At 34.3% G+C, this 14,705-nt stretch overlaps 1 protein-coding gene across 1 annotated transcript in view; it reads left to right on the plus strand.

Annotated features, from left to right (window-relative positions):
* Positions 1–14,386, plus strand: part of LOC100968542 (zinc finger protein 257-like) — a 40,872-nt gene extending 26,486 nt beyond the window's left edge. The window contains 5 exon segments of the mRNA XM_003809233.7: positions 10,505–11,960; positions 11,962–12,054; positions 12,056–12,208; positions 12,210–12,259; positions 12,262–14,386. Coding sequence (XP_003809281.4) covers positions 10,505–11,960; positions 11,962–12,054; positions 12,056–12,208; positions 12,210–12,259; positions 12,262–12,407 — 1,898 coding nt within the window. The 3' untranslated portion in view covers positions 12,408–14,386.
* The last annotated feature ends 319 nt before the right edge of the window (positions 14,387–14,705 follow it).

The following is a 14,705-nucleotide window of genomic DNA, read 5'->3' on the forward strand; positions in this document are numbered from 1 at the left end:
TTTATGAGTGTGACGACTTAAAATATCTCATATTAGTGGAATTATATAGTATTCATTATTTTGTTACTGGCTTATTTCAGGTGACATAATATTCTCAGTTTATCTTCAAATGTGACAAGATTTTATGAGGCTGAACAATATTTCATTGTATTTATGTATTACATTTTTCAGTGTGTTTCCAAATTAAGACATTTGGGTTGCTTCAGCCTTTTGACTTTTGTGAATACTAATACAATAAACATGACTGTTCAAATATGTCTTCCAGGTCCTGTGTTGCATATTATAGATATAGATTCATAAATGAGATTGCTGTATTTTATGGTAATTTTATTTTTGATTATTTGAGGTACATTTATAACATTTTAAAATAATGGCTACGCTCCTGATTTTCACCAACAATCGACATGGGTTTCATTTTCACTGCATCATCAACAGATTTGGTGTTTTTTTAAAAAATTATAGTGGCCATTCTAGGCCAGGCACGGTGGCTCATGCTTGTAATCCTAGCACTTTGGGAGGCCAAGGTGGGCGGATCACAAGGGCAGGAGTTTGAGACCGGACTGGCCAATATGGTGAAACCCCGTCTCTACTAAAAAAAAAAAAAATTAGCTGGGCGTGGTGGCGGGCGCCTGTAGTCCCAGCTACTCAGGAGGCTGAAGCAGGAGAATTGCTTGTACCTGGGAGATGAAGGTTTCAGTGAACTGAGATCTCGCCACTGCACTCCAGCCTGGGCAACAGAGGGAGACTCCAACTAAAAAAAAAAAAAAAAAAATTATAGTTGCCATTCCAATGAGTGTGAGGTGATTTTGTTTTTTGTGATTTTTATGCAATTCTCTACAAAATAGTTATTTTGCGTTTTCTTTTAAATGCATTTTCTTATTTGTGTATATTTTTTATAAGAATTTTGTTCAATTATTTGACCATTTCTAAATCAACTTATTCAACTGTATTGTTTAGTTTTAAGACTTGTTTATATATTCTGAATTTTAACTCCTATCATGTGATTTGCAAATATTTTCACACATTTTTTATGAGGCATTGTCACTCTATTGAATATTTTATTTGGGTGCAAAAATTTTGAAGGATAGTGCAGTTAAATTTTTCTGTTATTTTCTTTGTTGCTGATGCATTTAATGTTGTATCTAAAAAAGTGTTGCTAAGACAAACGTCATGTTTTTCTTCTATATTTCTAAAAAATTGGTTAGTTATTTTTTATGTCTGGGTATTTTATTTAAAATATTTTTCATATATGGTTCAAGGAAATAATCCAGCTTTATCACTGTTGATACCCAGTTTTCTTTCTTTCTTTCTTTTTTTTTTTTGAGACGGAGTTTTGCTCTTGTTGCCCAGGCTGGAGTGCAATGGTGCAATCTCTGCTCACTGCAGCCTCCACCTCCCGGGTTCAAGTGATTCTCCTGCCTCAGCCTCTCTAGTAGCTGGGATTACAGGCATGTGCCACCACACCCTGCTAATTTTGTATTTTTAGTAGAGACGGGGTTTCTCCATGTTGGTCAGGCTGATCTCAAACTCCTGACCTCAGGTGATCTACCTGCCTTGGCCTCCCAAAATGCTGGGATTACAGGCGTGAGCCACCACCGCACCTGGCTGGTATCCAGTTTTCAACATTAATTTTTGAAGAGATTATCTTTTCTCTATTGTGTGCTCATGGCAACTTTGTGGAAGATCATTTGATCTTTTAAAGGGGGGTTCATTTCTTCACTCGTATTCTGTTCTTTCATCTGTTTATGTGTCTTTGTTTCAGTACCACATCGTTTTTATTTTAGCTTCTAGTATGTTTTGAAATTAGAAAGTGTAATGCCTCCTTGTTCTTTTTCATGGGTTTCTGGCTATAGTTGTAATCAAGGTTTAAACTTTTACACAAGATTTCTTGTATTGGTTGGTCTGTTCTCATGCTACTAATAAGAACATACCCAAGACTGGGTAATTTATAAAGAAAAGAGGTTTAATTGGCACACACTTCCACATGGCTGGGGAAGCTTCACAATCATGGCACAAGGCAAAGGAGGAGCAAGTCATGTCTTACATGGTGGAAGGCAAGAGGGCGTTAGCAAAGGAACTCCCCTCTATAAACCCATCAGATCTCCTGGAACTTATTCACTATCACAAGAACAGCACAGGAAAGACCCACTTTCATGATTTAATTACCTCTCCCTGTCTCTCTCATGACACATGGGAATTATGGGAGCTACAACTCAAGATGAGATTTGGGTGGGGACACAGCCAAACCATATTATTTCTGTTAAAAACTGTGCTATTGAGATTGTTATAATGATTGTATTAAATTTGTTCACAACTGTAGGTTGTATTGACTCCTTTGAAAAATTAAATTTTTGGCCCCTGAGCAAGAATATATTGAAGAATTTTATATATTTAGTTTTATATACTTTTGGATTTGCCAGTTTTGCTTTTAATTCCTAGTTTTATTCAGTTGTGGTCAGAAAACACACAGTGTATAATTTTGGTATACTTAAATGTATTTATTGTTGTTTTTAGACAGGATCTTACTCTGTCACCCAGGCTGGAGTGCAGTGGCATGATTTTGGCTCACTGTCACCTCAACCTCCTGGGCTCTAGTGATCCTTTCACCTCAGCATCCCTAGTAGCTGGGACTATAGACATGCATTACCACGTCTGGCTAATTTTTTTATTATTTGTAGGAACAGGGTCTCACTATGTTGCCCAGCCTGGTCTCAAACTTCTGGCCCCAAGAGAGCCTCTCACTTTGTTCTTCCAAAGTGTTGGAGTTATAGGCATGAGGACTTCATGCTGCCATGTAATTCTCAATGTTGAATGTAAGACCAGTGGGAGGTGTTTGGTTTGTGAGGAAAAACTCCTTGTGCATGGGTTGGCACCATCCTCTTTGTAATCAAAATTTTACATTCTATTAATTCAAAAGAGAGCTGGCTCATTAAAAGAACCTGGCTCCTTCACCTTACACTTGCTGTCTGTTACCATGTGGTATGTCCAGTTACCAGTTAGTCTTGGCCTTCCACCATGATTGTAAGCTTTTTGAGACCCTCACCAGAAGCAGATGTTGGCACACACTTCTTGTACAGTCTGCCGAACTGTGAGCCAAATCTTTTTTTTTTTAATAAATTATCTACTATCAGGCTTCCTGTGTATTCAAAATAATTTATACAGTCTATAATGTTTTCTAAGTTCTCTATTTTATTATTGCTATTTTATCTGAATTTTCTATTTATTATTGAAAATGAGGTCTTGATGTCTACAACTATGTTGCTATGTATTTCCTGCTTCAATTTGTTGATATTTGCTTTATATATTTTGGAGCCCTGATATTATATATACGTATACATATAGCTAGATAAGTATTTTATTAAATACATTAATTATATTATATATCTATATAGTTTTTTTTTTTTTTTTGAGATAGAGTCTTACTTTGTTGCCCAGGCTGGAGTGCAGTGGCACGATCTCAGCTCACTGCAACCTCCATCTCCCAGGTTCAAACAATTCTTCCACCTCAGCCTCCCGAGTTGCTGGGACTACAAGGCACGTGCCACCATGCTCGGCTAATTTTTGTATTTTTAGTAGAGTCGGGGTTTCACCATGTTAACCAGCATTGTCTCGAACTCCTGACCTCGTCATCCACCTGCCTCGGCCTCCCAAAGTTCTGGGATTAAAGGCATGAGCCACTATGCCCGGTCCTATATAGATATCTATATGTATACATATATATGTTATATATACACGTATCTGTAGGTATACGTATATATATACTCATATACATATGGATAGATACCAGTTAAATTGACCCATTTTACCATTATATAATATCAGTCTTTGTCTCATGCTAGTACTTAGGACTACCATAATTATGTCTACCATAATTATGCCTGCCTCACCCAATTGTAGTTACTATTTGCATGGAATATAGATTTTTTTCATTCTGTTACTTTCAGCCTATTTAACTAAATTCTAAAATGAATCTCTTGTATGCAGCATATTGTATGCTGTTTTTCTTAAGCCAATTAGGCATTTAATTTTTTAAATATAATTTATTTAATTTTTTATTTTTGAGATAGATTCTCACTCTGTCAGCCAGGCTGGTTTGCAGTGGTTTGATCATGGCTCACAGCAGCTTCAGCCTCCCAAACTCAGATGATCCTCTCATTTCAGCCTCTGAAGCAGCTGGGTTACAAGTATGTGGCATCACACCCTGCTAGTTTTTTTGTATTTTTTGTAGAGACACAGTTTTGCCGTGTTGCCCACTCTGGTTTTGACCTTCTGAGATCAAGTGATCAGCCCACCTTGGCCTCCCAAAGTCCTGGGATTACATTTTTAAAAATTAAATAGTTTAATTAATTTGTATTTAAAATAATTGCTTAAAGAAATGTTTCTATTACCAGTTTTATTGTTATCGTTTTATGTGCTCATACAGATATGTTTTTTCTCATTTCCTATTTTACCACCTTAAATTTTGTTTAATTTTATAGTGACATGCCTTACTTTTCTATTTGTTTAGCATACTTTCTATAAATATTATCTTCATAATCTTCTTGAAAAATGAAGATTACATAAAACATCTTAAGGTTAAAACAATATATTTTAATCTCATAACTTCAACTGAATACAAATACTATACCTCTACATTTTTGTTATTAATATTACAAATTATATCTAATAACAGATTTATGCAGATTTATATTTTGTTTTTCATATTCTATAGAAGAAATTTAGGGATTTTATGCACCATCATTATAATAGTAAAGGATTCCATGTGTGTCTGTATATTTACATTTAATAGAGAGGTTTATATTTACATAGTCATATGATGCTGTGCGAATTTTATTTTTCAGCATAATGGACTCGTAGCATTTCTTTGTTTTTATATGCAAAGTCACCATGTTCCTCAGGATGTTCTGGAACTCCTGGTCCCAAGTGATGTGACTGCCTGGGCCTCCTAAAACTGTAAGATTACAGGCATGAGCCACCGTGCCTCGCCACCATGTAGCATTTTTTATAGGACAGTGCTAGTCGTGATGAACACTCTCACCTTTTATTTTGGAAAGTGTTTATTTTTATCTTTTTTTGAAGTAAAATAATTTCAAATCAAGTATTATTGGTCAGGTATGATTCTATTACCTCAAAATTTGGGAAGTACTTAGTCTTTTTCATTTTCAAGTAAACTCTGTATTACTTTTTCCCTATAGTCTTCTTCCAACATTTTGTTCATGAATATATTGATCGACTTGATGCTGTCCAATAAGTATTACATTCTATGTTTTAAATTTGTTTTGCAATTTTATATTTTTGTATTATATATTTTAGAACATGCCACCTCATACCAGTTAATTGTGTTTTGATTTTTCAGTTTATATTATAATTGTGTATGACAATATTTAGTTCTGAACGATTTAAGACAGTGTGGAGCAAAATCAAATATGAATCAGCCATACAGCTAGTGCCAATATAATTGTCTCTGTGTTTGTTTGCCTTTATAAATATTATCCCTGTGTTTCTTTATAACTTGTATATTTGTGGTGTAGGTTTGTTGTGAAAGGTTGTTTAATCCTGTGTAGATGAGTAGCCACAAAAATTCTCCTAATTTCAACATCCTATTTATTTGTGAATCTTCCATATCCGGTTTATTCATGAATCTATATTATTTTTCTGTGAAAGAAATACTTTTGGCTTTGAAGATAATTTAAAAACTACTGGCAGGGTGTGGTGGCTCACACCTGTAATCCCAGCAGTTTGGGAGGGCGACGTGGGTGGATCACCTTAGGTCAGCAGTTTGAGACCATCCTGGCCAAAGTGGTGAAACCCCGTCTCTACTGAAAATACAAAAAAATTAGCCGGGCATGGTGGTGGGTGCCTGTAATCCAGCTACTCAGGAAGCCGAGACAGGAGAATTGCTTGAACCCAGGAGGTGGAGATTGCAGTGAGCCAAGATCGCGCCATTGCACTCCAGCTGGGTGACAAGAGTGAAACTCCATCTCGAAAAACTAAACTCATAACTAAATTTCTCTTCTAGCTACTATTGTTCATTTTTACTTGTCAAAAACACATAATAATTTATAATAAAATATTTTCAAATATTCACTTTAGTTATATTGACATTGTTATGCAATATAATTGCTGAAGTGTTTTTATCTTGCAAAGCTAAATCTCAATACACATTATACAACTACCAATTTTTCCAGTATTATGGCACTTTTGAAACACCACTCTGTTTTCTCTTCCTAGTGGTGTAACTTCTTTATATATCTCATACAATCTCTGTCTGTTTGTGGCTGGCTTATGTCACTTTGCAAAATATCATCAAGATTTATCTGTGTAGTTGTTAGAATATTTTCTGCTTTTTGAAAACTGAGTGATGTGGTCCAGTGTGGTAGCTCACGCCTGTAATCCCAGCACTTTGGGAGACCAAGGTGGGTGGATCACCTGAGGTCAGGAGTTCTAGACCAGCCTGGCCAACATGGTGAAACCTCGTCTCAACTAAAAATACAGAAATTAGCTGGGTATGGTGGCAGGTGCCGGTAATCCCAGCTACTCGGGGGGCCAAGACAGGAGAGTTGCTTGAACCCGGGAAGCAGAGGTTGCAGTGAGCTGAGATCGCGCCATCGCACTCCAGCCTGGGGGACGAGAGCAAGACTTAATCTCAAAAAAAAAAAAAAAAGAAAACTGAGTGATGTTCCAGTATTTTTACATTTCAAATTATATCTATTGAATAATTTGGTGACAGAAATTAGCATTGTTTTTAACTATCGGCTTTCCGTAACAATGCTACAATTATTATGGGTATGTAAATGACTCTTTATATGACCATATATATGAAAGTTTATGTGTTGCATTCTATTTGATTTGTCTAGTTTTCAGCTTGATACTGATACCAAATTGTTTTAATTCTGTAGCTTTGTAATCTGTTTTGAAATAAGGAATTATAATGCCTCCAACATTGTTTCTTTTTTTTTTTGAAGATTGTTGGGTACTTTGTTGTCTCTTGCAATAGCACTCCTGAGTTTGTTATTGCTATTTTTTCAAAAATGCAATGAGAAATTTGAAAAACATTGCATTAAATCTGTAGATTACATTAAACAGTATAAACATCTATATGATATTAATTATTTTAGCTTTTGAAAAAGAGCATGCTTGAGTGTATCGTTTAATTTCTATATATTTGTGAAATTTTCAGTTTTTTCCATTGTTTCATATTCTTATTCCATTTTGTTCATAGAAAGTAATCCATAAAATTTTAGGTTTTTTTTTTTTTTTTTTTTTTTTTTGAGACAATCTCACTCTGTTGCCCAGGCTAGGGTGCAGTGGAGTGATCTCGGCTAACTAACTCCTGCCTCCCGGATTCAAGTGATTCTTGTGCTTTAGCCTGCTGAGTATCTGAGATTATAGGCGCATGCCACCAGGCCCAGTTAATTTTTTATTTTTGGTAGAGACAGGGTTTCACTATGTTGGCCAGGCTGGTTTCAAACTCCTGACCTCAGGTGATCCACCCGCTTCGGCCTCCCAAACTGCTGGGATTACAGGCATGAGCCACCGTGCCTGGCCAAAGTTTTAGTTTTTTGTTGTTGTTGTTGTTGTTTGTTTGTTTTGAGACAGAGTCTTGCTCTGTTGCCAGGCTGGAGTTCAGTGGCGCGATTTCTGCTCACTGCAACCTCCGCCTCCTGGGTCCAAGCGATTCTCCTGCCTCAGCCTCCCAAGGAGCTGGGATCACAGGCATGCAACACCACACCTGGCCAATTTTGTATTTTCAGTAGAGACCACCACACCTGGCTAATTTTGTATTTTCATGTTGGCCAGGCTGGTCTTGAACTCCTGACCTCAGGTGATCCACCTGCCGTGGCCTCCCAAAGTGCTGAGATTACAGGTGTGAGCCACCATGCCTGGCTCAAAATTTTAGTTTTAAAACACTTGCTAAGATTTATTTTTTGACCTAACCAGTGGTCTATCAAAAAGACTGTATGAGCTATTGCAACGGGTGTGTTTCCTGATGTTGAGAAGTTTTCTCTATATCTGTTAGAAATACTTGTTTTATACTGCCTTCAAGTCCACTGTTTCCTTATTAATATTCTCTTGTTTTATTTTTATCAGAGAAAGTGAGGTATTGAAATATCCTACTATAATTATATTGCTTTCTATGTGTTTCTTCAATTATGTCAATATTTACCTTACGTATTTGGAACCCTAATGTGAGATACACACACACATGCACACACACACAAACATGAGTATATGCAAATTTTTCATAGGTTCCCCATCAATCTATTATTGCTTAATGTCCTTCTTTGTCTTTTTGAGTTTTGACTTCATATACATTTTATATAATATGAGTTTTTGACTTAAGATATAGCTTGCGTAATACTATTTTGACCTTTTCTGCTCTCATTTGGTTAATATTTGGATAAAATGCCTACATCAATCTTGCCACTTTCAGGCTTTTTTTATTATTAGTTCTAAACTGACTGTTATAGAAAGGCAAGTCGGGCCTTGAGTTTTAATGTTTTTTAATGAATCCCTTTATTTGAAACTATGTCTCTTGACTAGAAAGCTAATTATACCTATATGTAAGTAATTTTCTAAAAGACAAAGACTTCCGTTATTTTATTAATTATTTTATTTGATTCTTGTATCTTTGTCCCTCATTTTCTCCCTTTCTGTCTTCCGTTGTGTCTGTTTCATTTTAGTATTTATGTGGTTTCACTTCTTTCTTATTTTCTTTTGGGTGTCTATACAGATATTTTCTTTGTGGTACCTTAGGGATTACATAAAACCTCTAAAAGATAAAGCAGTATATATTTAATCTGGTGAAAAATGAACTTCAGTTATATACAAAAATTTTTCCTCATTACATCTGCCCTCAACTTTGTTATTGATATTGCTGATTATATGTTGTATATTTATTAACAGATATTCACAATAATTTCTGTTCTTTTATTTTTCTAATTTTAGAGCATAATTATAAATGTTTTCTGTCCCATTATGAGAATGCTAAGGAATTCTATTTTTGTGTATGTATGTTTCCCAGGAACATGTATTTTTATATGATTATGTGTTGTTTTCTTGCATCGTGTTATTTTCAGTGGAAGAAACTTTTTTCAGCATCTTTGATATATATAGGCCATATGCAGTGCCAATATACTGTCTCAGAATTTGGTTATTTTAGAAGGTCTTTTTTTTATTATTTATTTGGTAGGATGTTTTTGCTGATGATTATTCTTTTCACCTGACAGCATTTTTTCTTCAGGACTTTGACAATATCACACAGTTTTCTTCTGGCCTGCAAAATTTTCTTTTGAAAAACTCACTGTTTAGTGTGTAACTCTATGCCAATAAATGACACATCACTTTTGTCTTGCAGTTCTTGAGATTGTCTCTTGTCTGTGACATTTTAAGTTGTTCTTATATATGTGTTTTTTTAAATAAATATCTTGTATGTGTATTTTTGTTTGTTGAACTTCTTTATTTTTATATCATTTTTTCTTTTAGAATTGGTTAATTATCTCTTTGTATTATTTACCTCCACAATTACTGTTTTTAAAATGCTTTTAATATTTTTGCCGTTTTTCTCATTTTTCTGATTTTCAGTAGTTGTCTGTGCTCCTTTTACTCATTATTATTCAACTTATTTTAAATTTCTAAAATTTATACATTTTTATTTTATAATGATTGCTTTCTGAAAATTTCATGATTTGTTTGATGGGGCCATGTTGCCCTAATATTTTGTACACATTGTAATCTTTGAGACTTGGACATTAAAAAAAAAAAAAAAAAGGCTACCTGTCACAATCTTTACAATGTAGCTTTATCCCGGCATAGTCTAAAACCAGTTGTCATGGCTAGACATTCTGGGAGCTTTTCAAACATGTTCTTAGAATGTGTCTGATCTGAAATGTTTTATTTTCTAGTTTAAAAAGTTTATTTGCACTTCTTCCTAGTTATCAATCACTTGCTACACTTGTTCCCTGTCTGTGGTACTGCAGTCTCTCTGCTGCTGTAACATTTACCTTTGGTCTCAGCAGTCTCAAATTGTCATTCTAAAGTATACTATTTTTTTTCAGCATTTTATTTAATGGGAGAATAAAACCAGTGTCTTGAAAGACCCCTAAAAGCCAGACATAGAAATGTATGTGCCAATATTTTTCTTGTCTTTTAAATAGAAACAAGGAGTTGGCAATTTACTTCTAAGGGCACTATGTTATACTGAGGAGAAGGAAGTACTGTGTTGGGTTAATATAACAGATTTTTCTTTTTCTTCTATGTTGCTTTTTACATTGTGTTAACCTGGGGAACTTTACACACTTAACTCATTTATAAATTTTCCAAAAATGTGTTTTGGTCAGTATGTTTTTGTTACATTTTATATGTTTTTGAATAAATTAGAGCCTGTGGTATTTTGCTATGCCATCTTCCTTATGTAGTATATACAGTTTTATAGGTTAGATTTGTAAAAAATATTTACCTGAGTCTAGTAAGTGGAGTAATTTGTTGTTTTTATTTCTTTTAGTCATGTGTTCTCATATCGCTGAAGACCTTTGCCCAGAGCGAGACATAAAATATTTTTTCCAAAAAGTCATACTGAGGAGATATGATAAATGTGAACATGAGAATTCACAATTAAGAAAGGGCTGTAAAAGTGTGGATGAGTGTAAGGTGTGCAAAGGAGGTTATAATGGACTTAACCAATGTCTGATAACTACCCAGAGCAAAATATATCAATGTGATAAATATGTAAAAGTCTTCTATAAGTTTTCAAATTCAGATAGACATAAGATAAGACATACTGAAAAGAAAACTTGCAAATGTAAAGAATGTGGCAAATCATTTTGCATGCTTTCACAACTAACTCGACATAAGAGAATTCATATTAGAGAGAATTCCCACAAATGTGAAGAATGTGGCAAAGCCTTTAACCAGTCCTCAGCTCTTACTCGACATAAGATGACTCATACTGGAGAGAAACCCTACAAATGTGAAGAGTGTGGAAAAGCTTTTAACCGGTCTTCACACCTTACTCAACATAAGGTAATTCATACTAGAGAGAAACCCTACAAATGTGAAGAGTGTGGCAAAGCCTTTAACCGGTCTTCACACATTACTCAACATAAGAGAATTCATAATAGAGAGAAGCCCTTCAAATATGATGAATGTTGCAAAGCCTTTAAGTGGTCCTCAGCTCTTACTACCCTTACTCAACATAAGAGAATTCATACTGGAGAGAAACCCTACAAATGTGAAGAGTGTGGCAAAGCCTTTAACCAGTCCTCAGCCCTTACTCGACATAAGATGATTCATACTGGAGAGAAACCCTTCAAATGTGAAGAGTGTGGCAAAGCTTTTAACCGGTCTTCACACCTTACTCAACATAAGATAATTCATACTGAAGAGAAACCCTACAAATGTGAAGAGTGTGGAAAAGCCTTTAACCGGTCTTCACACCTTACTAAACATAAGAGAATTCATACTAGAGAGAAGGCCTACAAATGTGATGAATATTGCAAAGCTTTTAACTGGTCCTCAGCTCTTACTACCCTTACTCAGCATAAGATAATTCATACTGGAGAGAAACCTTACAAATGTGAAGAGTGTGGCAAAGCCTTTAACCGGTCTTCATACCTTATTCGACATAAGATAATTCATACTGGAGAGAAACCCTACAAATGTGAAGAGTGTGGCAAAGCCTTTAACCAGTCTTCACACCTTACTCAACATAAGATAATTCATACTGGGGAGAAGCCCTACAAATGTGAAGAATGTGGCAAAGCCTTTAACCGGTCTTCACACCTTTCTCAACATAAGATAATTCATACTGGAGAGAAACCCTACAAATGTGAAGAATGTGGCAAGCCTTTTAATCGTTTCTCATACCTTACCGTACATAAGAGAATTCATGCTGGAGAGAACCCCAACAAATACGAAGAATGTGGCAAAGCTTGTAACCATTCCTCAAACCTTACTAAACATAATTCATAATGGAGAAAAACTCTACAAATGTGAAGAATGTGTCAAAGCTTTTAACTGTTCCTCAATCCTTACTAAACATAAGGGAATTCATAATAGAGAAACCCTACAAATGTGAAGAACGTGGCCTGGCTTTTAACAAATCCTCAACATTTACTAAGCATAAAATAATTCATGCTGGAGAGAAACTCTTGAAATGTGATGAATGTGGCATAGCCTCTACCCAGTTCTCAACTCTTACTAAACATGAGAACTCATGTGGAACATAAAGCCTACAAATATGAAGAATGTGACAAGGCCTTTAAAAGTTCTCAACCCTTATTACACATAATTTATACTGGACAGAAATCCTGAAGTGTGAAGAATGTCACAAAGCCCTTAACAAGTCCTCAATTCTTAACAGATATAAGATGTTTCATACTGGAGCGAAACTCTACAATCCTGAATGATGTCACAGTGCTTTTAACAATACCTCAAACTTTTCTAAACATAAAAAAAAAGTATACTAGTGCAAAACTCTAGAAATATAAAGAACATGAAAAACTTTTAAATGGTTTTCACACTTGATTGCAGGTAAAATAGTTTATACCGGAGAAAACTCCAAGTGTGAAGAATATAACTTTTAACCAGTGTTCACAACTTATTGTACAGGAAAGCATTTATAGTTGAGAAATGGTGTACAAATATAAAGAATGTGGAAAAGTCATTAATATTTGCTCACATATTACACATCAGAGAGTTCATACTTAATAAAAGTATTATAAATATAATTACTGTCAAATGATCTTTCAGAAATATAAACCTTTAAAGTGAAGAAGAGTTCATTCTAAAGACAAACATTACAAATATAAAGGGGTTTGTAGTGCTTTTACTTGTATCACAGATTTTATTGTACACATTTTGTACTAGAGAATAACCCTGAAGCAGTTGCTAAAATTTTGTTCAGCATTAGGAAATTTATGTTGGAGAAGAATTCAGCAAGTGTGATGAATTTGGAAAAACATTTTTTCCATAACTATAGCTTAGAAAATGCCAGAGAGCTCATACTAAAATATACTTTTGCAGATGCAATAAATACAAAGAAATATTTAATTCAAATTGAGTTTATATAATTATCAGAGAATTAACAGTAGAAATAGCTAAGGCACTGACACTTCAGACATTACACTAAATCAGATTGCTGAGTATAGAAAATCCAAAACTACAGTTGGTAAGTAAATTAATTTTATATAACTTTAAAATGAGTAGACATTTCTTTGAGAAGTCATAATTAAATTCAAGTATACTTTTTTGATAAAATTATAAAGCTTTTTAAAAGTAAATAATGATATAAGTCAACTCTCAAATTACTTCATGCTGTTTCTTCATTTCTATTGTATTCACCTGTGAAAGCATGTGATCAACTATTGCTGCATCAGAGATATGAGAGATACTTTATTAGGTGGGAATTATATACGACCTCTTCTATAAAATAGTAAGGACATTGAAATATAAGATGCATAAGAGTCTATGTGAAGAGGCTCTTTGTGGTTAACTTAGTGATGTATGAAGTAGTTGCTCATGTTATGAGAGAAAAACATTTTTAATTTTAGTTAAATGTAAGTTAAAATTAATTAAAATAGTACCATATAATGTTAGTGATTGTACTTTTATTTAATAAAATGCAGTACATTTTAAATTTTTTAGATTATTTGTGGACTTAATTTATAATTAAATATTTTCTTTTACCACGTTAAGACTATTGTACATTCAGGCCGGGCACGGTAGCTCACGCCTGTAATCCCAACACTTTGGGAGGCTGAGGCAGGCGGATCAATTGAGGCCAGGAGTTTGAAACCAGCCTGGCCAACATGGTGAAACCCTGTCTCTACTAAAAATACAAAAAATTAGCCAGGCATGGTCGTGGGTGCCTGAAATCCCAGCTATTTGGGAGATTGAGGCAAGAGAATCACGTGTACCCAGGAGGCAGAGGTTGCAGTGAGCCAAGATCACGACATTGCACTCCAGCCTGGGCAACAAGAGCAAGGCTTCGTCTCAAAAAAAAAAAAAAAAAAAAGACTTGTGCATTCAGTGGAGTATTATTATTCCACTAACTTTAACATACCCCACCTTACTCAAGGGTGTAGGTAAAATATGGTAACAATATACTATTTGGCAACATAGTGGAATAACACCTCTAGTAATCTCTTCTGCCAATGGCTTCAAATTGCAAATAAGTTAAAAAATATTTTTCCCATAGGTTACATTTTTATCCTTTTTTTCTTAAATTTATTCTTTTTAATTTTGTGGTTACACAGTATGTGTATATATTTATGCCATATATGGCATATTTTGGTACAGGCATATAATATATAATAGTTACATCAGGATAAATGAGGCATCCATCACCTCTAGCATTTATCCTTTTTATTACAAACAATTTGATTAGTAAAATAAAAATACTGTTAGTTATTTTAAAATATTAAAAGTACTTTGATTATTTTAAAATTTGCAATTGTTCTGACTACAGAGTCATTTTTATGGTCATAATAAAATTTATATAGAAGTATAAATAAAATTGATACATTTCTAAGTACTGAATAAATATTTAAAGAATTTGTTACATATTTTTCTTTGAACATGATTTATCTCTGCCTGCAAACACATATAGGCTTTTAGTTTTGATTTACATAGAGTTAAATATATACATATATTACTCTAAAGATAAACCTTAGGTGTAAGAAAATTATGAAGTAAGTGTGTATGAG

The sequence above is a fragment of the Pan paniscus genome, chromosome 20 (genome assembly GCF_029289425.2).
Source record: "Pan paniscus chromosome 20, NHGRI_mPanPan1-v2.0_pri, whole genome shotgun sequence".
NCBI classification, from domain to species: Eukaryota; Metazoa; Chordata; class Mammalia; order Primates; family Hominidae; genus Pan; species Pan paniscus.